The sequence below is a fragment of the Falco rusticolus genome, chromosome 2, assembly GCF_015220075.1.
Source record: "Falco rusticolus isolate bFalRus1 chromosome 2, bFalRus1.pri, whole genome shotgun sequence".
NCBI lineage: Eukaryota > Metazoa > Chordata > Aves > Falconiformes > Falconidae > Falco > Falco rusticolus.
In genome coordinates this window covers 108,628,606-108,654,366 of record NC_051188.1, presented here as the reverse complement: position 1 = coordinate 108,654,366, position 25,761 = coordinate 108,628,606, and the positions used below count along the sequence as shown (strand labels likewise).

Below are 25,761 nucleotides of genomic sequence, written 5' to 3'. Positions count from 1 at the left end.
GCAATGCAGGCTTGTAGATGTCACTGTAAAAATAAAACACACAGACAGCTGGCTTTATTCATCCTGTCTCCACTTCAAAAAGAAGCAGAGCAATTTCAAGGGGTAACATAAGAGGAGGAAGGGAAGGATGTCCCTACCACTGACCCACCCATCTCCCTTGCTTTTTATCACTGAGGAAGCAAAAAAGCTCTTTCAGCACTCTTTGCATCTGATATATGTTCTTAAAAAGGCTGAAGACCTGCAGGGATGAGATTGGTTTTCAAAAGGAGATGAAAAAAATATTCTCTGCATAAAAAGCCTTTGAAGGAATCCCCACCAGCTTATACTTCAAGGACTATAAAAATGCAGAAATATAATCCAAAATGCATTTTAAATGCATAAATATTTAAGTAAATTACATTGTATATATTTGTATGAAAAACAGCATATGTTAAGGAGCTTTTCACATGCTTTTTGTTAAATATATAAGGAGGTACCCAAACCATTTACTAATATTGTCTGACAAGGTTAAACTTAATCTTCATGCCTGCTAGAACTGGAAAAATACGAATGTACAGTAAGTTGACATTCTGAGGCAAGAAAGCTTTAGAAAGCTTTCTTTATGACTATCTCTAGTAGGCCACATTTTCCTACTGCAAATGAAAACTTTAATGTTGCCAGTCAAGACTCATTCCTTTTCTGATAAGCTGTTCCTCAAATATGAATGCAGATTAATTCTCTTTTAATAAGCATTAACACAGAACAGATAATCAGAATATAAAAATTCCATCAAATCTTCTGTCTACCTTTGGATGATTCTGTCAAATAATTTATCCTCATTTAACAGTTTCAGGAGTTGCACATAAAATGTGTGGCATTCCATAATTCTCTATCTATTTTTCATTTGGTTTTGTTTACTCAGTTTCATGAAATCTTTAATCCCAAGGAGCACTAATCACTAAATAAGCTTACCTACTCATAAGTGAAAATACATATTTATTTTGATTGCATGACTGATGGTCTAGACACTTGAAAACACCTGAGTATTCAGGTGAGTGGGTACTGGCACAACAATGAGTTTGAGGGCACAGGAAAGATAAGCAGATAAATGAAATTTCTCTTATTTCTACAAATGGGTTCCATGCCTTTGCTGTATAAGTCCTTATATCAATATATGAAAAGAGAATTGTAACTTCCAGTCCAAAATAAACAAATTCCGTTCTGTCACTGTAATATGGGAATGAAATAATTTATCTGTTATATGAGAAGTGGTCAGATATTTCTTCTGTGTGATCTATCTTTTCTTATACCATGTAGAAACTTACAGTGTGTGTTTATATCCAGGCAATCTGAGTAGAGGGTAAGCATAAAAAAAAAATACCAAAACAATGCAGCAGTACTTTAGCTTTCACAGAAACTCACAGAAGTAAGACCAGTCCATCCTTTATTTCATAGAACAGATGACCGAAAAGGGGCAACATTTGTATTTAGTGCCTCTGTGCCAGATTTGCGTTTGCTGATAGTATGTCACGGTCTTGAAAAAGTATACTTCTTGTAGAGCTGCAGATGATGACACTACCACTTACCAGTAGTAATCTAACTAACATAGTTGAAAATCATATATTTCGTAGTACTGGTATTACTGCGAATCAGTGCCTGGGGAGTCATGATGGGGGAAAGGGAAATGGAGGAACAGGGGTGTACAGAATTGTGGCTCAGTAACTTCTGAAATCAGTTCAACTGATAGCAAGTAAAAAGATTTAGCTATGATTTTCAACGTCACTTTATTTGTGACCATCTGAGCAATTGATCAGTGCTTATGAAAATGTTCACAAAGACAGAAAGCTTAACGAATTTAACTCGATCAATTATTCTTCTCTGGTACAAATCTTTACCAATTGCGTGTCATTTGCTGTTTGCTCTTGTGCACAGAGTGCTACAGTAGTTTAGTCACACAGCAGAAATTATACCTCTTAGGTGCCTAATAAAAAAATACAAATAACAAATAGTTCCAGTGAATGACCCATAAGCTGAAAATTACCCAAAAAGAACATTTTTAGCAAGTAATTATATAACTGCAGAATCCAGACTTTTAGATTATTTTTAGTTTTTTAAGTTCTACACATATACAAGTACAACTGAAGAAAACCAAAACAAAACAAATTTAATCAGAAATAACTGAAAAAAATACGTTTTTGTTTTGTGTCTGAAATAGACTAAGTATATGAATGTTCCACTAATACATTCAATTCTCTTTCTACACAGTCAAATCTGCACATTCCGAAACTTTCTGAAGGAAGAATTTAAAGCAGGTATCTAAACAAAAAGTATGCACCTTCTAAAATCTGAGTATACTAGGAAAAATTCATCTTTAGTAAAACTTTATTGACAGCTGTATCTGATGGGATTCTGAAAGCTACATACCACTGTCTAAACATTTAGATCTGAAACGAAACTGTTTATGAATCACAACTTTAAAGGGAACAAACTCACATAACCGGAATGCTGCCGTGGATGGCTGTATGCTTTTTAGGAAAGACAGGCCACCAAGAAGAGGTGGTGGAGTTGTTCTTTATGCAAGGGAGCAACTGGAACGGATTGAGCTCTCCCTGGGGGTGGATGCAGAATGAGTTGAGAGCTTATGGGTAAAGATTAAGGGGCAGGCCAACATGGGGGACACTGTTGTGGGTGTCTGCTACAGGCCACCTGATCAGGGACAAGCCTTCTACAGACTTAAGGGCAAGTGTCAGGAGCATGGGGCCACGCTCTTGTCAGTGGCGCCCAGTGAAAGTACATGGGGCAATGGGTACAAGCTGCAACACAAGAAATTCCATCTGAATATGAGGAAAAATGTTTTTACTCTGAGGGTGACAAAGCCCTGGTACAGGCTGCCCAGGGAGGCTGTGGAGGGTCCTCTGGAGACATTCAGAACCTGCCTGGACGTGACTCTGTGCAACCTGCTGTAGGTGCCCCTGCTTCAGCAGGGGGTGGACTAGATGATCTCCAGAGGTCCCTTCCAACCCTGAATGTTCTGTGATTCTGTGAACATGCGGTTGTGAGTGTCACCAAACCTCCAAAAGCGTAGGTATGTTTGTCGAAGAGATGTTACCAATGGCAAACTCAAATATTAGAAAACTAACAATATTTCTTAGGGAACTCTGGGTATAAAGACAAAAAAGAACTTAAGAACCAAATTTTAAAAAAAACAAAACTAATTATGTATTTTTTGGATTTGACTACTGGATGCCTTAGGTTCTCAGTGCCTCCAGAAATTATTATAGGCCAGGAAACAGCAGTTATAGTTCTATAAAGTCCGTGAGGTGTCAAAACTATTTTTAAAAAAGTAAATTTTTGGCAGTGCCTCTGACATAGCCTAGTCGCCCAGCACATGTGGATCAACTGCACTGAATCATGCACAGTCACCGTGGCTCCAGCACAGCCCTGTGTCGTGCCAATGTATGCTACAAAGGCAATGGAAAAATTCACTACAGTTACAGACAGCTGACCGTGGCATAGGCATAGGAACCAAATGCAAAGACACACTACTTCATTTTGGAAAAAAAAAAAAAAAAAAAAAAAAAAAAAAGACCTGTTTTGCCTCAAAGAAAAGCAAGTAAAGCATTTAGGGTAGGATGTATTGTGCCACAACTGAGACAAACTGAACAAACCTGCCCAGAAGCCAGAAGAGCAATTTCTGAGCCCCCAGAGCTTCTTCATGAGGTGACTTCTCCCTCACAATGTCACAGGGCCCTGGGGCAGACACCACCTTCGTTCATCTGCTCTTTCCGGCTAAACTGAACACTCAAGCTGTGGCTGAAGACAAGCAAGAGTGAGAAAGCACCAAGCGGAGCCTGAGGACCAGTTCAGCAGTAGGAAGACTGGCTCTATCACATGGGTGGCCAAGGGGACACGAGAAGAGCGAGCTTTGGTTAGTGCAACTGAGGGGCCAAGCTACACACAGAAAACTTCTCTGCTGGAAAATGCTGAGATTTATCAGCCTTTTACACTGTAACACTGAGGTATAATTAATTTTGAGGGTTTGAATTTCGAGCTTAGTTATGAGAGCAGAAGCTAATTATTTGTATTAATTATTACTATTAATTGTATACTCTATTTTTTTCTGGCTATCCATATGTTAACTAAGCTGTTTGCAACCTGCTGTTTCAGCCACAGTTCATTTATTCTTTACATATTTTTAATCATCCTTACGATAATGGTCTACCGTATGCTATGTTTATTAAAGATACAAAAACTAGGATACCAGCTTTGAATTGTGTAGGCAGAAAAAAAGCAAATTTTTGAACTTCAAAAACACTATAAAGGCAATGCATGCATAGGTTAATCACTGAATTGCTTGAAGATCTGAACACCTCATGGTAAGGCCAATGTATATACAACTAACAGCTAAAGTGGAAGAAAGTTGCATTTCTCCAGTTATATCTTAAAAAATGTTTGAGATACTTTTTTTGAGCTTTAAAATCAGAATTCAGTTACATAGGGACTAATGCTTGTTTATGTTAAGTTAGTTCAAGCATCTTGCCCTGCAAATTAGTTTCGTAACTGCATTATTTTGAGGAGTTAGATGAGTAAGAAGTATGCAGAATTATAATGACAGAGACATTAATGGAGATACATTTTCTGTTCCCATGGAATCACTAGGAGAATGAATGCTACGTTTTTATCGTAGATAGGCAACAGAGGTATTTCTCCTTATATTTTAATTCTGCATATCTCACATGTTCACAAACACTTATATAGCTAATGTTTGCAATGATGTGTTGGTGAGGTAAGAGACAGACTAATGGACAGTACCTGCAGGGGTGAAGGTGAAGGACTGAACTGCAAAACAAGAAAGCAAACACATTGTGAGTTACACACCCTGATAATAAGCACCGATTGCAGGGCACGAGTTTCCTCTGGAATTTACTCAGTTGTGGTTGAATATCATAAACAGGACATTAACAGTTGAGCTTAAAGCACTAACCAGCCAGCAGCCAATGAGAAATGATGGTTGGAAAGGTGAGCAGTGAATTTTGACAGTCACATTTGAAGTTTTTCTGTGTGGACATGCTGTTCTCTGATTTGTAAACAGGATGAAATCTGAAGCATGATCTGCTATCAACTTTCCTTGCTGAAAGCATACACTATTTCATAATTCTGATGATGGCAATTGTGTGTCATGATGCAATGTTCACATCACACTTAGATGCAGCAAACATCACGAGAAGGAATGAGTTGCAGGAGACACACTGTTTATAATGACTATTATAATTATTTACAGCTACGCATTTTAAAGTATAAAAGACTTTGCTCTTAATCTCTCCCTGCCCCACCCCCAACATGCAAACTCACATACAGGACTAATAATTCTGCTTCTTAAAAAAAGAGTAAACTTAGCTTGTGTCCAAAATTTTATGTATAAGACTGTTTCCTAAGAGGAATAACAGGAAAACAGCTGTCTCTTAATATGACAAATCTTGGGATCTAGACTGATATTTCATATAAACACATGTGTAGGTGTGTGTGATATATATGAGTTTCTCAATTAACACCACCCCACCCCTCAAAGAGTAGAAAGCCATTGCTGTTAAGGGAAAGAAAAAACACTTCTACAAAAAGCTTAACCTATGAATGATACAGGCCACGTGGTGATGCAAGGTGAGGTTCCACAGAAACCTGTCAGTCCAAGAGCCACCGAAAGGGTCTCTCCTCCCTCTGCTTCCACTGCTCATCTGATTTCTTCTTGGGCTGCTCAGTTTCACTAAGCCAGTGAAAAACTAATCCAGGAAGGATTGAAAAACAGCATAGAATAGTTTCCTTCTGGTTTGGTGAGCCCAGTCAGGACACTGAGGAGTCTGATGATGGCTAATGCCAAGAGAAGGGGGCACAGGACTCTTTGGCTATGAGCAGGGAATGAACGTTGAACGAATTTGGTTTTGGCAAGTTATTAGAGATGCTCAGCCACCTAGGGAACCTGTGTCCTTGGGTTCACACGTGATAACTTGTAAATAGAAGAGTGCTAAGTGTAAGTTTAGGGTGATATAATGTTTACGTTCAATATGCTGCATCCACAACTGTGCAAATCTCACTCAAAAAAGAAATGTTTTCTCTTTTTAAATGTTAATAAGCTCTACAAGACAACCTGCCCCAATATTTGAAGAAAAGCTTTTCTATGTAAAATTAGGTTTCAGAGTGCCCCATTTTATGGTAATTCATCTGACTTCCTAAAAATCCATCAGAATCTTGAAGCACAGAATAATACACAGAACATACAGGTTGAGGGAGGAAGAAAATATTTTCATTTGGCAACTGTATTTATTTTTGCAAATGTAGTTTTAAAAACCTAATTTGTAACTGGAGCAACACATTTAGTGAAAGAGGGATCACACTGTGAGGGAATTCCAAGGTGTTCTACCACCAAGATGGAATATTTTATGGCTTCTGCCACAGGTAAAATTTGACCACGCTTCTCTAATACATCACACGCTTCTCCAGCTGTAGATACAGATTCACTAATTAAGCACCTCTGTTCATTTCCCATGCACATGGCTTCGAAGACATGGAAATGCATGGGAATGAAGAAAATGACCAAATACTCTTTCTAACCTTCCTTGTAAGGGTCTAGACTTAATTCACATTTGAGCACATAAATGGAACTGGACCACTAACAGAGTGCCTTCTGAGCAAGGAGCAAGAGGTTATGGTTAATCCTCTTTGCACTTTTTAATGCTAGATGTGCTGGAGATGTGAAAACAAAGACTGTCTTATGATAATGATGAAATGTGGTACTGAGCAATGCATTTAAAGCTTCTCATACACCAGCATTTTCACAGCATACATTTAAAACAAGCATACAAAATTCACCCAGGCCACCTTTGCTGTTAAGTTCAACATGGGTTTTAAGTAGGTTTAACAGGACCTGTTCTCTTCATGATAGAAACTGATGAGATAGTAACAAATAGTTCCTGCTCTTACCAGCGTAATTGCTGAGTCCCTTCCTCTTCTTTCTGCGCCAGTACAGCCAGATGCTGAAACCCATCAGAATTACCCAACACGCACCACCAATGCCAGCTATAAAGGCAGGCTGTTTGACCACATCAGTGATTTGCTCAGTTATGCTGTTATTATTTTCAGTGATGACAACTTCGTTACGACCTCCTGCAGAAAAGAAATTTGAGTGAATGTTATTACAGATTCTGTAATACAAACAGGAACCAAGTACTGCAAATGAAAATAAAAAAAACCCCAAAAAACCACAAATGGTAATACACCTCAAAAGAATTATCTACAGTAGGAAAGCTGTAATGAGTACCAATGCACACCTGAAAACAAATGCTTCTAGAAAGTAAATCCATAATCCATTGTGATTTTGCAAACATATATTTGAAAAGATATCTCTTTAGCACTCTCCCAAGTAATCTAACTGATGATAGTCCAGAGCTTTTTTTTTAAACAATACACGTTTGTTGGTTTGTTTTTATATAAGTATAGACAGAACACAGTGATGAGAAAATGGATCCCAGGAAACCAATTAAGAAATAAATAAGTCAAGCAATCAATAAATAGCTTTTTCCAAATGAGAATTCCACATACAAAATATACCACAAATCAAAAGACAGTTCTTTCTCTCATTGTTGTCAGCATGCCAAAAATTCTTACTTAACTCATTTGTCTTTGGAGCATGCTAGAATTTCCAAACTTAAAGTAAAAAATAAAAATTAAAATATGTATCTTTTCAGAAGTGGCAAAGATGCATTTTCCAGCTATTATTTCAAGGGGAAAACAATCCTCATTGCAACAGCTTTGACACAAAGCAGAAAATCATGTAATTAACTGTAAGTTCTAAACAATCACAGCAACAGATACTGCTTTTTTCACCTAGACTATGCATGAAAAATTCTTAACATCAACCTGTAAGCAATAATTATGAAGAGGAATACCAATTAAAGTGACATGAATCAAAAATTACTATATAGGATCTTAAATTGTATATATTACATTAGAAAATTGTAAATTTCAGTAGATGCTCCCATTGGATTTTCCCACTCTTTCTCTAAAAAGGAACTTTTCTAAAAGGAAAGCTTGATGGCTGGCTTGAAAATGAACATTCAAAAAAATGTGAATGGAAATTCAGGAAATGCTAAAGCATATAGCTCTAGGGCCAGCACTTTTCTACTTCAAACCTTCCCTTGTCAAAAATGGTTAGTTTTAAAATTAGAAAATGCCAAACTTTTTTTCTGCAAAAAAATATGAATAGTGATTATATGTACTTTTGATATAAACTGCCCACATCTGCAGTTTTGAAATTGGTGAAGGAATTATCCATCATTTCTGGTGAAAGCATTTATGTAGCTCAATCCTGGAAATGTTTATGCAGTGTTATCAGATGCCTGTATGCATGCTGAAGAGCTGCAAGAGTAGTGAGACTCTACTGAGACAAAAAAAGATGCAAACACTCTGATTCTCAATTAGGAGAGTCTATCGCACACATATAAAGGTAGTAGAATATGGCAATAAAACACTGAAATGGTCATTCAGAGGAAATTATTAAAAATATTGTAGCATTATGCCTTGCTGTGAAAACGCACACATTCTTCTTCTAGAATTCAGCAACAGCTAAATTTACCACTGGCTTCCTTCAACAGAGCAGCCCCGGTGTCAGCACACTGGCTTCAGCCTAAAGCAAACAAACAAGGTCGTTGGCCAAAGCAGATGTGAGAAGCCTGACACCTCCGGTTCTATTTGCACGGACACCTCTTTGCAGGAGACCGAGAGTTGACACCAGTTGAGTTGCGAGTTGCGAGCGAGGATCCCTCCCAGAGGGCCCACTGGGCTGAGCGTGCCCTGCCTGCCCCAGCCTGCCCCACCAGCGTGGGGACCAGTTCTGCCCCAGTTCTGCCCCAGTGCTGCCCAGTGCTGCCCCAGCCGAGACGCAGCTTCAGGCCCTCAGCTGGGCTCCGACCTGCACCGAGCTACTCAGGAAGAAATGCGATGCACTGCATCACATTGTTATCGCACTGTTAATGATCTTGGTGATTTTATTAAGCTTTCTCTCTTTCAGCACCATGTCAATATTTAGTAATGATGACTGTCTGCTTTTGCAAACAGACTTGTTGAGGCTGTGCTGGAGCTTGGCTTGCTTTCATTCGTTCTGTGCAAGAAACAAAACAGGCCTCCCGCAAACAAAATAGGTCCCACAGAAGGAAGCTGACAGACTACAACTGCTAATATATAAAAAGGCAGTACACCAGTACCGGTATCATGTACCAGTCTACACTGGCCATGCTGGTAAGCTTTACTAACGTCGGAGCCTGGCAGCTGCAGCCATCCTTTCCTGTACTTTTCTATTTTGTGTTGCCACTGCCAAAGCCCAATGGTTTCCAGCCCTGATGCAGTAAGTGAGAATAAAACTCAGTGAGCACCTGTGACAAGAAAAAGAAGGGAGGCAGCGGTGGCTCTTTCATTGGATTTTCCCCTTTTTTTCTGCCCACGGAACCAATCCCAGTGCTGAAAGAGGAAGTGCTGAGAGTAAAATTAATAGAAAAAGGCACTCTATGGCATGCTTTTCCAGGAACACAATTGATTTTCCAGTAGAAATCAGCATGGGAGTTGATGTTGCTCTAATTGCCATTAACTTTCAGTTAATTTCTGTGCCCTTTGGAGGAGAGGTAAAAGCAGCGGTGTGGTGAGCAAACAGGTAACATCACTGCTGCCATGGAGAAAAGTGGGCATGGAAGTGCTTCAGAGACACCAGCTTCGGGAGCGGACACTCCTGGGCTCAAGAAAAGATCAACTGCTTCCTGCTAAGCATCCAAAAAGTCTGAAGATTGTATTTTCTTCTCTGAGGTCAGAAACCAGTCTCCAGAGAACGGAGGACGTGAGAGCAAACTGCAGAGCACCTGGGGAGAGCTTTCAGTGGATTTTATGCTCTCCCTCTGTTCTAGGGGAAGGTGCAATCTATTTCCAAATTACCTTTTAAAGTTTGCAGCCTGGATGTTTGCCCTTACTCATCACTGCCCAACAATTACAACTGCAAAAGTAATAATTTCTTTAAATGTCAAAATAGCATATGCTTTTGAATTCGATGATTGAAAAAAAACTGGATACAGATGAATGTTAACTACTGACATTTAATAAAATTAATATAATCATTGGGGTCTGGGGAAACAAACAGCATTAGTTTTGTATTTCTTTATATAATATTTAAGCAGAAGTAATAAATATGTCATCCAAGGTACCAGTGTACTATTTCATATACTGCAGGTGTTTCTGTAACAATGCTGTCAGTTCAACTAATTAGAACATAGACAAGGGAAGCGTGCGACCTGTAACGGTCCATTGTTCCTGAAGACAAAAACATAATGAAATATAATGTCTTCCTCCCATTGGAGAGTAATGAAGAACAAAACTAATTTGTTGGACCAAAAATTAATTAGACACATCAGATTCGATTGTACCTATTACTGTGAAAGTTTGCAGCTGTTCCTCATATTATTATGCCAATGATGGAATGTAAGAGTGAACAGGCCAACTGATGAAGAGAAATAATAGCTATACCATTAACCAACATTGCTGTTATCTCCAATTTTATTTCTGGTTTTCCAGGTGAAATTTTTTAGCATATCAATAATGATCATAAAAATTTCATTCACAATTCTCTTTGAGTCTTCCATAATTTTTTTCAGTGTCCTGCCTGAAGTATGGGCACAGGATTCCTGTAACAGTGATACAATTTCTAACTGAAGAAATAATATACTTCCTCCTGCTCTACATTCTCCTGGTTTCACTTTCTGGATTGCCATGGGTCTGCTATCTAGAATTGGTGTGGGAAGTCAGCAGTTGATTATCCACCATGAAAATCAGTTATTTTCAGGAAAAAACCCCACCCTTCTTAACAGAAGAACACATCCTATATTTAGGAATAACAACTTTTATACTCTGGACTCTGTATTTCATGACAATGAAAGTCATACTGGTTAGCAACATGGCTTAACTCTTCTGCATCACTGATGTGCTCTCTCCACAATCCACAATTTCTGCAGTTGTTCATTCTGTTTGCAAGGTGTTAAATAGTATAGCTAAGCACCAGGCCATATAGGACTCCATTATAATAACATCACTCAATATTTTTTTCCCATTCATGACAATGTTTTGAGGTTTATTCATCAGTTCATTTTAATCCATGTAAGTACTTTTTTTAAATTTACCTAAAAATTGGTTTTCTTATGGTCTTGATTCTCAGTCAAACATCGAGTGGTACCAACTCAAATTTTCCTGAAATGGTATTAATTGAACACTGTTGCCTTTATGAAGAAAATTTATAGTCTGATAAATAACTGCCAGCAATTCATAAGCAATAGGAAAATGGGACCTAAAGAAAAGGGAGATTCAGACCATACAAGTAATAACCACATCCAGCTTTGGGCTTCCAAAAATGAAAACAGAAATGAGAACAGAAATGTAATCCAAACAGAAAAGACTCCTTCACTTTTCATGCAAAGGACTTAAATGTGCAAGGATGCCACCAGACAAACTTGTTGAAGCAGACATCCTGGGGTCATTTAAAGGAACAAATAAATATCACTGTAAGTCTAACAATGTAAAGCTAAGTCTCCAAATGCCAAATAACGTTTTTCTTTCTTTCCTACTTTATTTGCATCCTAACATCCTTCTCCTCCTTCCTGCAACAATACAGATCTTGCCACATTTAACTCTTGATTATACCAGTCACTTTTGTAAGACAAAAGTCAGGATGAAGGGCTGTACCTAGATGCAGAGCTGAGCAGTCTGGGAATCATCCAGAAAAGCACTTTGGCGCAAGTTTAACCCACAGCATGTTAAGTGACACAAGGCTACTCACGTGCTTAAAATGCAACACACTTAAGTGTTTTGCTGGAACAAGCCCAGTGGGTACACTGCCTAGCTAGATGGACTTCCTAGCAAAACAAGAAAAAGAAGTCCTGCTCAAAGCAAATACAAAGACAGACTAGTCTTACAACACCAGTTATTTATACAGAGGACCAAAATTCAGGCCTATTAGATGACAGCTTTCTTGCATCTTCAAAAATCAATTTTTTGCTTTTAGTTCTAGAAAACTTTTTTTCCCCCTCTTTGGTTTCTGTTGCTGCCTTTTTCAAAAACCAGTGCTACTTTCACCTCCACTCTTATATTTCTTTCTCCAGTGACAATATAGTCAAAGCTGACATGCCCCAATTTGTTTTGATGAATAGGGAACCTCAATATAATTAAATATTTAACCAATGTTTAGGAGATGGCCTTTTCTAAAGGTCTACACATAATAGAATGGTCTGTGTTTGGGTCATTGTGTTGACAACATTTTCTAGAAAGAAAACATTTAATAACATCAGAAGACCCACAAAAAAACAAAAGCCCATTTAAGCCATAACTAAATTAGGTCACACAGATGAATCAACAAAATTCCTGTATTACATACTCAAAAGAGCTGCTGCTCTGCACAGCTCATTTAAGTTTTGCTAAATATAGTTACTTCTCCTACTCTTACCCTTTCCATATTGTTCCAGGCTTTATAGTTTATACTTGAGAAGAATTTCAGAAGAAACATATTCTGTGTTTCCCTCAGGTCAGGAAATTAATTCAGCATGGAAACCACTACTAAGAAACAGTCATTTCAGAGACAGAGATGATAGTACTGCCTTTGCCCTCTATTTGGACTTAAGTCTTTGACAGATGAAGCTCGTTTGCTTGGGATACCTGAGAAACACTGACTTCTAATGTTCAGAAAACCAACTGTAAATAGTGCCTTAGGCACCAACGGTCTGAGTTAGGCAATATTACAGGAATCTGAACAGAAGGAAAAGGGAACTTGAGCTGTTAGTTCCATAAATCCATCAACCTCCACAAGTGGTAAATTATTTTTTTTTTTTTTAAATTAGTTTCACTAGCTAATCTGCATTTTCACAAATGTCTGTGGAACAGATTTCCCTCCATTGGCTGTGAGAAGTCTGCACAAAGAGAAGACCAGTCGTCAGCAGGCAGTGATATGTTAAAGGCTGACTAACGAGCTCTATTCAAACCCTGTCTTTTGCTCCATGGATTTTTATGCTTCCAGAAGTGATTTATGAAAGCATTTCTGCAAGTCAAAACAGGCAAAACAAAACAACAAAACAGACAATCACTTACCAATTATTATGGGTTGTGGCTCACTTTTTACTCCCACACCTGCACTGGTGCTTGCAGCAACTTCCACGCGGTACTGAATACCTGGATATAGGCCACCTATTACTACAGACCGAATGGCTGCATCTACTGTTTTGTTGATATGAAATCGAGTCTCATTACCTAGGCACCAGATCTGGGACAAAAGTTGATGTGTTAAAAAATATGAAATTCTTCATACACATAAACAATTGCACATAGATACGACATATCAAGGTATTGCATGACAATCACTTATTCTGGACCTCCTAACAAGGTTACTTTCCAGGAGTAGCTGGAATTGGGATGATTTAGCTCAGCAAGCTATCCCAGATCAGCACAGGACCAAGGCAGCTGCAAAAACTGCTTGCAAATACCTCTCTGGACCCTACCTCTCCACAAAGTGCAAACTCTCTGGTTACACTTCTTAGAAGCACAGAACAGAATCATCCAAGTGCTAAAGAGGTGTTACACATTAATTGAAATCTTGTTCAGTAATATGATTATCACAAAACCTTTCCTAAAAAAAACGACACTTTTTTTCCATTCTTAATTTCTCACAGAAGAGCAAAAGGACACCAAATAATATAAGCACCTCTTTAAAGTGCCAAAAAGAAACAATCTTCAAAATTATTTTCAACTTCCTTTTACTGCACAACAGGGATATGTGAAATTTCTGAAATGGAACAAGTACAAACTCACTCTTTACTGCTGCTTTTATGATTACTTACATTGTTCAGGAATCCAGATACTAGTTCCTGACTCATTTACTTTCTAATTAAACAGAAAAAACACTCTATAATATCAGTTGGCATTTTGTGATGAGAATGGTCTATAATTTCAGAGTGTTATATCTCTTGCTTGTACTCTCCCACAGGCTTTTCCCAAGAAGTTTCAAAACTAAGACCTTCAGTTAGTGTTATCTACATATACTGCTTCTGTATTATTAAAGAAAGCATTTACTACCATTCAGGAAAATCAATACGTAAAGATATCACATGTACACTACATAATCATAATAGTAGAATAAAGCACCGTTGGTGAAACCACTATCAGCAGCCAACTGACATGTCTAAGCAACAGCAATGTTCTCTTTACTCTTATTTTTGACCCTGCTCAATATTTTACCACACCTTATCTTTTTTTCTGTAAAACAATGAGAAAGACTGGGAAGACAAGAGAAACCCTTTTTCTCCTAAGCTTTAGTAGATCTTCTTTGCAGGCCAGAATCCATTAGGGTAAGAAACTATTGCATTCATTCTTTCACTCCTTGTCTGTCCTGGTCTTATGTTACAACAGCTATGAGATGCCCCTAATTAAAGTAATTTAATTCATAAACGAATTTACAGGCACTCTGATGCTTGAAGTAGAATCAACGGATCTACATTCAATTTGTTAGAAAATGTACTGTGAAACCTCAGCAGATATTTTATACTCAAGGAAGTATTAGACTTCACACTGCATTCACTGTAGCCAGCTCACTACTCAGCCAGCCACCTAATCTAACACAGAAGGGGTATAAATAGGTAGTGACTCCAGCTGTTTTTATAAACAGCCTAGAGGTCTGATCACTCACCTGGAACATGGCTTTTATCAGCCATCAGCCCACTTTATTTCTTATCTACATATTTTGTGGTTTAGGAGTGTGCTTTACTTATTTGCCTGTAAGCCCTTGATGGTTAATATTGACTTACACTGGAGTCAGTAGCAAGATTAATTAAGCCAAGAGATAATTATTAATTGATATGAAAATGAGATTAATAAAATATGGGATTAATAAATCTTGATACTGACTAAAAGCAAAACACAAGAAGTGCAATGCTAAGCATAAATATTTTGAGCATTTATGCATGCCTCTGACCAAGCGATAAGCTGGAAGAGGTTGAACCATTAGTTGATTTAAGAGTCAGGCACCTTCTCCCTTCTTGATTTGGTGTTCTCTCAAGATACAGCAAGGAAAAGAAAAGAAACTACGTCTTTGTGTGTGAAATAGGCTACATCCACCACTTCCACCTTTGGTGAGACTGTCAAGCAAGCTGCCGTGCTCTACTTCAATTAAACATTTCACGGTAGGTATGCAAGCCAGCCACTGCACAGTTATTTAACAAACAGGGTGTTCCATGGTCACAAGCCCGTGGCAACGGGGAACCTGGCCTGATCATTTCCTCCGTACTGCACTTTTTCCATGTCGTGAAAATAACTTGTGCAAAAGTGAGCTTAGAGGGCAATTATAGACAACAACAAAATTTAAGATGATATATAAAGCGTGGTTACTTTGAGTCACCATAGCAACAAAAAAGGAGAAAATACAATCGATGCAGGCGACTGTCATACAACTCTGGATACAGCAGTGGTGTTCAACCTGTTCCTTACAGCAAACAACCTAGCACTTTAAGTCGTGAATCTTGACAGAGATAGTACTCGGAAGAAGTCTTGTATTCTCCCACAGCCACAGTCCTTGACTTTGACCTTGAAGTGCTAGGATTAGCATTTTTGCGGGGGAAAGAAGAGGTATCTTTTCTGCCAAATTGAAGGCACTCTAAGACAGGGGCTTCACTGCCTGTCTTGAGAGTGCAGAAGCCCTCAACAAAAAAACCACACCCTTTTTCTCATTCCACAGCAGGGAAAGGCAAGAAAGAGAAGCACTGTAAAGTAGCTGGCAATTACAGCACTCTTCCAGATCTTGTTCATGTTATTTTTGCTTTTAATATGAGTAGTACTGCTTTAAAAAAACCCCAAACACAGCCCCCCTCCCCCCCCCATAAGCAGTCAGTGCTCTTTTTCCATATAATTATATGGGCAGCTATAAATGCGGTCAGAATCTAAATGCATAAACAGTGTTATTGTTCTGTAATTCAGGCAGGCTTTTCCCTCAAACACACAACCCTCCTATTAGACATCCTCTCTACCTTATACTCCTGGATGACTCCGTTTTGGTGATCTGGAGGGGGAGGATCCCAGGAGATGCTGATGCTTGTGCTGTTGTGGTTTCCAACTGTCAGGACAGTAACGGACTGAGGAGGAGCACTTGGAGCTACACCAATGAGAGGGAACAAACAGAAGCAAGATGTTAGTCCATTTGCTAGAGCACAGATTTTGCTGGAGCAGTGTGAGGGCAGGCAGACAGTGTACAAAGTTCACATTCCCTGCAGGCCCAGGTGTGCACATTTGGTTAGGCACTGACAATTTTGAAAAAGCTTTTCTCAAGAGAAGCACAGCACTGAATGACAATGTGGAGTTTGTGGCAATGGAGAATCAATACAAATCACTCCTCATATGTTCATATTTAGCATTTCTTAAGTTTGTATTGGAATTATTCTCACGTTTGCTTTTCTTTTCCATAATATGTTTGGATACCCATGGATATATCGACTAAGTCATAATGTCAGGCTGTTTCACCTGGCCTGAAAAGTGTTTTGATTCTTCTTTCCCCACATGGTCTAATAATAATGTGAGCAGCAGGCATTTAAGCATTTTGGTTTTTTCCTATTTGTTCTCCAGGAAGACATTAACTTTACAAGCTTAAATGTAAAACCTTGCAACTCCTAGGTAGAAAAGGGTTAAAGTGTTCAGGGCTTTACATCAAATGCCAGTGAACAGGGGAGGTGCTAAGTTAAGGTCTGAGATATACTTAATGTCCTCTTTTTCCTGAGGTAAATTGCTTTCTCTTCAGAAGAGTGCTGTGCAGTTCAACCATTCACAGCTGTTTGGCTGGCCACTGCGTATCAAGGCCAGATCTTTAAGCCAACTCCTTGCCAGCCCTGCTATGCAGGATAGAAGTGTGGGGAAGGAAAAAAATAAAATAAAATTGTAGCTGCTAGTGATCAGAGCTATGCTGGCAAAGCCCCTCTTGCAGCTACGCCAGCAGCAGGGTGCTTTCCTTGGCTCAGGACATGTTTGGGAACTGGCACAGCAGCTCCACTACAGGGAAGTCCCCTCTGTGAGCATCTGCTGCATCCCCACGCGGGGGCCCTCCCACCATAGCTATCGCTGCCAGGGCACAGCACTGTGGCCTAGGGCTGCCTCAGTCACTTAAAATTTCTTGCAGCAGCCCCCTCTCCGCTCCCTTACTCCTAGGCAAGTGTTGAAACTCTACCGCAGTGGCTAGCTAAGTCACCAAAGTAGAGTGTATTATATTAAAGTGCAGTCCCTGTGGGAAAAAAAGAAAAAAAATATTGATAACAAGCTGCACTGAACTGGTCCTAGGATCCATCTAGTTCATTTATCCCAGTCCATCTATCCAGTCTTCAACAAAGCTAAGAGAAAGAGGCTCGGAAAGTGTGAACTAATAAAGTGAGCACATAGTGATACCTCTCTGTGACAATTTTCCAAATCAGCCTGTTGCTTAGACACTTTCTGTTCCAGGGTGGTATCTTTGTGTTCAATAACTCATAACGGAATTTTTCTTCCACCTGTTGTCATCACCTTTGATGCAATCTTAAAACATTTAATGTGAAACATGGAAGATGATTTTGAAGACATAGAGTAGACCTTGTACCAGAACCCAAATATTTATCACTCACGTCTGCCCCAGCTTCAAATCTATACAGCCCTCTGGTTTTGGGCATCTCACGTCCTGTGTCATGGCTCTCTGACTCCTGTCCCCTGGTCTGGAGCATTCTGGTCCAGAAAGGACTCCACTGCTAAGCTCTATGGCCAAAGGACTTATCTCTAACAGATATTCCTGACTGCATAAACATCCTTGGACGATGTTTCTCTGCAAAGCGAAGAGTCACTGGCATCTTTGTATTAAAATCTGGCAGGTTTAAGACAACTAAACAGCCACAGCTATCAGGAGTAGTCAACTCCTGAGTCAATTCAGATTTCCCTTATTGTTCCCCGTGGCCTCTTTGAGACTGGCTATGTTCCCACTTCAGATGCTCCTCAGCACTTGACCTGGCACAGGCTCAAGGACCTGAGCTCAAATCCTTACCCCAATAACCCTGAGGAGTGGGAGTGGCCTGTTGCAGGATTCACACAACTTAAAACTACTTAAAACTAGGGTATCAGAGGTGGGAACAAGGGACTATACAAGGTTGCATCAGAAAAAAATATTTTAGAGGAAAAATGACACATGTATTACTGTCCTGTGAGGCTGCACAGTTTGCAACTACATTTTCAGTTCAGCTGCAAAGCAAACAGTACTTGGTAGAGTCCTTGTGACCTTGCAAGATGCAGAGAAACAGCACACGGGCAGGGAGAAATGCAGCTGTATTGTGGACAATTTGACTCTTAGCCAGCTCAAGTGAAGCACGGAAAGGTGGCCTTGGGCTACTCCTTGCAATTGTGCAAAGCATAAAATTGGGGAAGTTAATAGCTACATTGTGTATTTTATCGCAGCGAAACAATTTGCCACACAGCAAAAAAAAAAACCCCAAAACCAACAAACCAACAAAAAACCAATGCATTTTAAGAGTCTTCAAGTTATTCAATAACAACAAAACCATGAATAAAAGTATGTGTGTGATAATAATTAGAAAAATATTTTACATGAAAATAATAATCATAAAATGGCAAAGCTTAACACTGTATAACTAATTTTTGGTTTTACGTAGAATGGAACAACTTGCTAAAATTTATTTACTTTCATCCTCAAACACAAAGAGCATTCAGAAATACAATTTCTTACATACACATACCTGAAAACAGGGAAAGAGAGAGAGAGAAAGGAGAGTAAACGCTAAAGAAACATAAAATTAATACCATTCTCTAATATTTTAATAAAAGGCATACTGTGTTCATTTGTCTTTGCATTTAAACTGCATAAATATTCTAGTTAATATTCTACCAGTGTGTGTTGGGGCAGGGGTTTAGAGGATATATGGTAAGTCTGAAGTAAAATTAAAATTGCAGCTGATGAACGCAGCTGAAAGTATCATTTTAAGAGCTGCACTAAGGCAAGAAGCAATTGACAGATCAGGGCTGATAAAAACTTACGAGACTTCCATTACCGACCCGTATTTTTTGGTGACAAACAATATAAGGAACAAATATTACTCCACAAAAGATTTAAAACAGTGGATGTAATTGAAAAAAAGATCATCTATCTTTCGAGTAAGTGTGAAAGAAATAGTGAAAATTATAAAATAAACTATTTTATTTGGCTCCTTTTTGTATGTGTATACACACACATGTGTATAACAGTTCTGCCTCCTCTTTCTGATAGAATCACACTGTAACCTGGCACCATGATATAAATTAAGCCACTAGTCTGACACTGCTGCAGTTATTAAATAGACTACACTGAAAAATAACATTTTTTAAACCATTTTCTCATTTCCCTTGCTGCTGGCTTATGGAGAACACCTTGCCTGCTTCTTGACAGGTCAATTATTCCAATGCTCAGCTTCTTACAGATATGAAAGAACCCAAATCGCTGCTCATCTTTTCCAGACACAGCCAAACAGAATTCCATTTGTTACCTTCACAAGGCCAAAGAGGCAGGAGATGGATGGATACTGAACTGTGACAAATGTCTGATCTAGAGGAAAAGTCTAACTGCAGCGAAATTGATTTTTGGAGGTAGACCTCAGCAGTAACATTGCATGTAAAATTCGATCCAGCAGAAAGCTGCCACTGACTTTTGGTTGTAGTTTGCCTTTATCAGGGTTATTTGTTTTGAAGTCACGAAAAACTCTCAACGTGCATATCACTCTTCTGAATTATCTTCTAGAAATAGTATAGCTGACATTTTCTAAAAGTCAAGTCTAAAAAAGATAATTTTCAAATTGGAATCACGAGTGACAAGGCAAGTGGGATACCTTTAAACAGACTGCCATCTTTCCTCACTGGGTGAAAAGCAAACCACTGTCATTAGACGTTTAGTTGATGTTACTTTTGAAATATATGAACACCAATATAAGTACAAAGATAACGTGAGGAATTCAAGGGAATATTTCTAGAACTGCATCTACTGAGTGTCTTAATTTTCTCATGGAAGTACTTAACTATCAGCCAAGCAGTAGGAAGAATTATTTACAGGGGCTGATGTTTGCCTGCTGATACTACTACATGTTATAGGCTGATGGTTTTTTGAGAAATACTTGTAAACAGACTCTCTGAAGGTTATATTAACCTACAAAGCAGATCCTAGGCTGAGAGTTATACATATCTGTAGGAAAAATAAGGGTTTTTTTAAATCTTCACTATATGGAAAGTTATTCCACATGAATAAAGTGGCCTTTAAAGCAGGAAATTACCTGACAGGCTCTTCTGGGAGATGAGGTTTATAAAAGAAAATGTCATTCCTCAAGTATTTTATAGAAATAGACAGGAGGTACAAAACCTTCTCTTTTTCAGTGGTACTTAATTTACCTTTAGCAAGAGATAGTTAGATGAACTAAATAAACAACAAAAATCAATAAAAATTGGAGAAGGAAATCTGCTAGTGAGGGGATAAAATACTACGTTTTAACTCTAGAAATACAACTTCACCTGTAGAAAGATTTTTTTCAATTTTTTTTCTTTAAAGCTTTTTTTCAGACTGTTGCAAAGATATTTTTCACTGACTCATTTAAGCTTTACAGTCTGAACAAAGAAATGGGTACCATAAAGTCCCGAATTCTAAATCAGATTTGAACAATGCCTTCCTACATGCTCCTCTGAGTGCTGCAGGACACCACATTTCCTCATCTATAATGTACAAACGGCAAGCAAGTTTTCTTACTTACTTGTTGGGCAATAGTCATAACAAATCAAAGAGAAAAGTGAGTAATAAGTGAGTCTGTTCTAGAATTAATAAGTACTTGGCAATCAGCACTAAATTAAACCTCAGGAGACCACTGATAAATGATTAAGATGCCTCTTCAATAGGAAGGAAAGAGTGCACTCAATACCCATGGAAATCATATGAGCATTTTGAAACTTCACCAGTATTTCTCTCCCCTGCTTTGAAAGAAATCAATGAAACAAAGATAAACCCTTATTGTTATGATCATCCTTCTACTTTTACAGGAGAGATTCTCCAGACAAAGGTTGCATTAGATAGGTAGAAAGACACGTTTCTTGTACATTTCTAAGAGAAGATTAAAAATTACTTACATCTCACCTCACTCCCTTTACTTTTCAATAAAAAAGCAGTCCTGGAATGCATATGTTTTAGCAAAACTATATACTGCATTACATGCTATAGATAAAAATGCTTGTGCATTTCAGTGGTGTGAACTTTTTAGTTTGTCTGTGCAAGTTTCACAGAGGCTTGAAAGTTACTTAAGGAATCCTGCCAAGGACTAAACAGGGCAGTTTCATGAGCAGTGTGCTAACAGAAGCAATAAAGCGGCATGCCCTTGAGACTGGAATTCCTTCACACTACTTAAATATCTGCTCTTCGCTAGTCCCCATTTCCCAACCAAACCGTTCATCTACATCGGTACCCATTCAGAAAGATGTGCTTAATACCAAACATTCACCTTTAAAAGGTTTCATTTATTGGTTTTATTTTCAAAGCGCAGACCGAAGTCTTTTATTGCAGCATCACTGCTTATAAAAGAACCGCTGAGTGCATACTTTTTGGAACAGCCAAAGCCACCCGTACATTAGAAAAACATAACAGCCAGAAGAATATAGGACTAGCCCAGTGCTTTCTCATGGAATACTTACAGCACAAAACTGAATATGATATTGAATTCTAATGCCAACCTTATATCTACCAAACAGAAATCATGTAGAAGAAATAGAGCTGAACAGACACATAATAACCAAAATGGTCACTCTTGATTTCACCTCCAGTGCTTGGTATGGAAGCCTGCTGCTTTTCTGACCATTTCACTAACCTTCCTCTGTGGTACGAGCAGACTTTGATTCACTGTCCATTCCTTGGAATTCATTGAAATAAGGGCGAACCTTAATTTCATAAGTGACCCCCTTTTTCAAGCTGACAAGGACAGCACTGCGCTCAGTTGGGACTTTGACTTCCAAATTCTGCCACACAGCTGGAGAAGGTAGGCCAGATGTTTGGCGATACATTACTCGGTAGCCCTGAATAAACTGGGATTGGCGGTCAACCTAGAAATGACAGTAAATAACATGTCAATAAACATATTAAAGTAATGAAACTGTATAAAAAGAAAACAAAACATTTCCCTGGAATACTTTTGTCCTCATGAAAAAGAGAAAAATAACAGCTGTTTAAAATGAATGTAAAAATCAAACTACCTTCTTGTAAGTCACGGTTGATTAACTGTCTACAGGTAACATTTTTCTCACATTACTTGTTATAGAACATTTCAGGCTATTTTACTTTTTTAGCATGACAAATACCACCTTAAATCATAAAACAAGGCCCCACCCTGCAACAGATCATGAAAAGAGAACTTTGGCATAATGCTTACTGCATGTAAACTTATTAAGCACGTCTTGGCTACTGATGTGCTGAAATGCAAGAAGGAAAGAAAAACAATTTTTTTTCCAGAAGTCTTTGAAGATACCCTACATGCTTTCAGTTAGTCCATTACTTGGCTCACAGCTCATCTTTTCATAAGATGCTCAGAAAAGTAAAATAAACATAGGACAGATGCAGAGGAAACAACTTCCAAGGAGATGTGCTGTTTCTTGCATTCACAGTCTAAGCGGTCTCATTGCATCCTGGGGTCATGATGCTCTCAGGCCATCAGATGGAGATGGAATGTTGTTTTTGGTTTATATGTTGCTAGGCAAGCACAATTCAAGATTGGACCATACATAGAAGCTTAATGATTCTAACTTATCATAGCTATAAATAGGATTTTTATTTGAAGGAAAAACTTAAAATGTGTTTTATCTTGGAGAGTTTGCATACATTTTGTCTCTTTGGGAGAAAAAAGGCACAAAACAATGATTCAAGCTATTATGATGTTTGCACAAATTTTGCCTGAAAAACAATCAAAACAATTTGATGGATAAAACCAAACCAAACCCAGCTGCTTCCGTAGCCATCAAATAAAGAGCCAAGGAAAGAGCAGCACAAATAACAAGATTACTCAACTAGCTGTTTGGTAAATCTCAGTGTTATAACTAGGATTCAACAAGTAGAACTTCTTATCTGTTCTTGATAATTTGCTAGCTCAAAGATATTTCAGAATTAGAGATACATTTGTTTGATTTCTCTTAAAAATAAATGAATTTAAGGTTGAAAACAGAAACCAGGGTCTATTACGCTTCTCCTATAAACTTATTACAGTTTATTGAGGCATTCAGAGGGGACACAGATTCTTAGACATTAAAAGCAGGGCAAGCAAGAAGAAAGCTTTATTTATGAGAGCAAAGCAGAAATGTCTTTCATCAAAACTGTCACTGTTAAAAACCTTGCAACATATGTTACAACAACATTAAGCTTGCATTTTATAAACTTCTCTACATTCACTTTAAGTGAATTTATGCACTGAAAGAGGGATATAACTCACAATAATAGCTTGTTAATACCGAAAGAATCAAGCTGTGTTTTTAAGAAGAACATTAAGCAGCTGTTTCCAGATGAAGGGAGTCTGTAAATCAGAGTAAATTGTTTTTATCCATGTTTGACTTTGATTAACTAAATGTTTAACGGACATAAAGACTTTATGAACCTCATGTTTACTACAAAATTCAGCAAGAATAATGCTTTTGTGCACTTTGTAATACAGATTCCCAACCTAAATTACAATATAAGGCTATGATGTTTAATAATCACTGAGTTTGATTCCTGTCTAACTTCCAAGTTAGAAGCTATGCTGAAAGATGTCATAACTTTGGTAGAACTTTCCATTCTGTCTTTGCTGTAACTTTTAAGCTCTCCTGACTACTGCCTAGTGGAGAACATCTCAAAATTCAGAACTGACTACGCTGAACAGTAACACTGTGTTGCTACAAAACGGTATGGAAACTGTTTCCTCCATTTGTTATGTGGTAATTACGTGTCATGCCAACAGCAGGCCCCTAAAAATATGCTCGGCACTAAAGAACTGAATTCATCTGTGCTAAGTATCAAACAGCTCCGTAGGTCTAGTACACGTTCACACACAGGCAGAAACATGCACTGTGAATTGATTAAAGAATGTAATAATTTCTAGGTATTCTCCTCTCTCTCTTTTTTTTTTTTTTTTTTTTTTTTTTTTTTTTAAATGGTTGCCACTTCCTCATACAAAGTACTTAGCATTATTACAGAGATCGCAGGAACTCTCTGTGCTGAACACTGGGATCAGAGATTATTCATAGTCTTCCTGTGACACTTAACTACTCTTGATTTTGCACAAGCAGCAGTGACACCCGCTCAACAGAGCTGCAACAGTTGTTGATCTAAAGATACTCTTTCTCTCTCAAAAGACAGAGGGCAGAATATGCAGATGTTCCTTTAAAAGACAGAAGAGAGCAATTACTGGGTAGGTTGTGCTCAGCACTGACCTAATGTTTTAAGGCTACCTGTGAGCATAATTGGTCCTGCATGCTCCTTCTCACCCTCTCTTATGATGAATACATCATGCGGGAGGTATCTGCAACACTGATGACAGCTCTCCATTTCTGCAGAGCAGGAAACTCATTTTCCCTGCATGTTCAAATCTGCATATACCACAGTTGAACATAAGACAGGTTCAATGGCTATTAGATCATTCAGTTAGGCTATTAGGTTGTTAAAAAGTCGTCAAGAAACTCATCATGCAGCTTATGTTGCAAATATAAACTTCTTTCAGGCTAATCTGCGCCCTAAAGACATTTTGCAATATGCTTTTGTAGTATGTAGTTTTCTAGCCCAAAATATCATCAGCAATACTCTACTCCCACATCAATACCCACTGCAATTCTCCATCTGGGCAGAATACCTTGCACACTCTGCTGATCCCACTAGTACAGACTAACAGTAATCTCTGGAAATTCTAACAGCACTAGCATTTATCTATCATACAGGAACAAGACAAAGGGTGACAATACAGTGAAAGAATGTCTAAAGGACTTGGCTATTGAAACTTCCAGTGAAGTACTTGAAATCAATGTCAAATTAAAAGACAGAGGTAAATAAATTATCCTTCCACCTGGTATCCTCCTAGAAAGTGGCCAGGATTTCAAAGCAACAATTGTTTTGCCATATTGAAGAACTGATTTTTATTCCTGCTTGTGCCATGGGGCTCCTTTATAATGCTGGGAAACTTTTTATGTTTGACCACTAACGAAACTCTCAGTTTAATGCCCAGTGAGGCTAGAAGTGCTGAAAAATAGTTCAGGTCAGCTAAAAAAGTGCTTGGAATTTACCATATGATGTTGCAATACAAAATATTTTGATAAAAGTAAAAATTAATCAGGCCCAGGGTTTAAAATGAACTATTTGATAACAGTGGGTATATCTGATTCCATAAGTCTCATCAGCAATAAAATCTCTGCACTCAGCTTTTTGTTTGTAAAGTTAGGGTAATGACAGATTTTTTATTATTGTGATGTTTAATTCAGTATTATTTGTGAAGCATCCAAATGTTATGGCTGAGACCATGACAGATAAGCAAGCACAAGACAAACTAATAATTTTTTATTCAATGCAAGTTTTCAATGGTATAATAAGACCTGGCAGCACACAGTGAATACAGAAGATTAAAAGAAATCTCTAAGAAGAAGAGATCTTATATGTGACCAGATAATTACAGCTACACTTTAACACCTGTGCAA

At 38.2% G+C, this 25,761-nt stretch overlaps 1 protein-coding gene across 9 annotated transcripts in view; it reads right to left on the bottom strand.

Annotated features, from left to right (window-relative positions):
* ROBO2 (roundabout guidance receptor 2) overlaps positions 1–25,761 on the bottom strand; it is a 475,917-nt gene that overhangs the window by 57,083 nt on the left and 393,073 nt on the right. For all 9 annotated transcript variants that reach the window (XM_037377879.1, XM_037377880.1, XM_037377883.1 and 6 more), the window contains exons 15-18: positions 21,927–22,158; positions 16,065–16,189; positions 13,141–13,312; positions 6,955–7,137 (exon numbers count right to left, since the gene is read on the bottom strand). In XM_037377879.1, the coding sequence (XP_037233776.1) occupies positions 6,955–7,137; positions 13,141–13,312; positions 16,065–16,189; positions 21,927–22,158 (712 nt within the window). The remainder of the gene's footprint in view (positions 1–6,954; positions 7,138–13,140; positions 13,313–16,064; positions 16,190–21,926; positions 22,159–25,761) is intronic.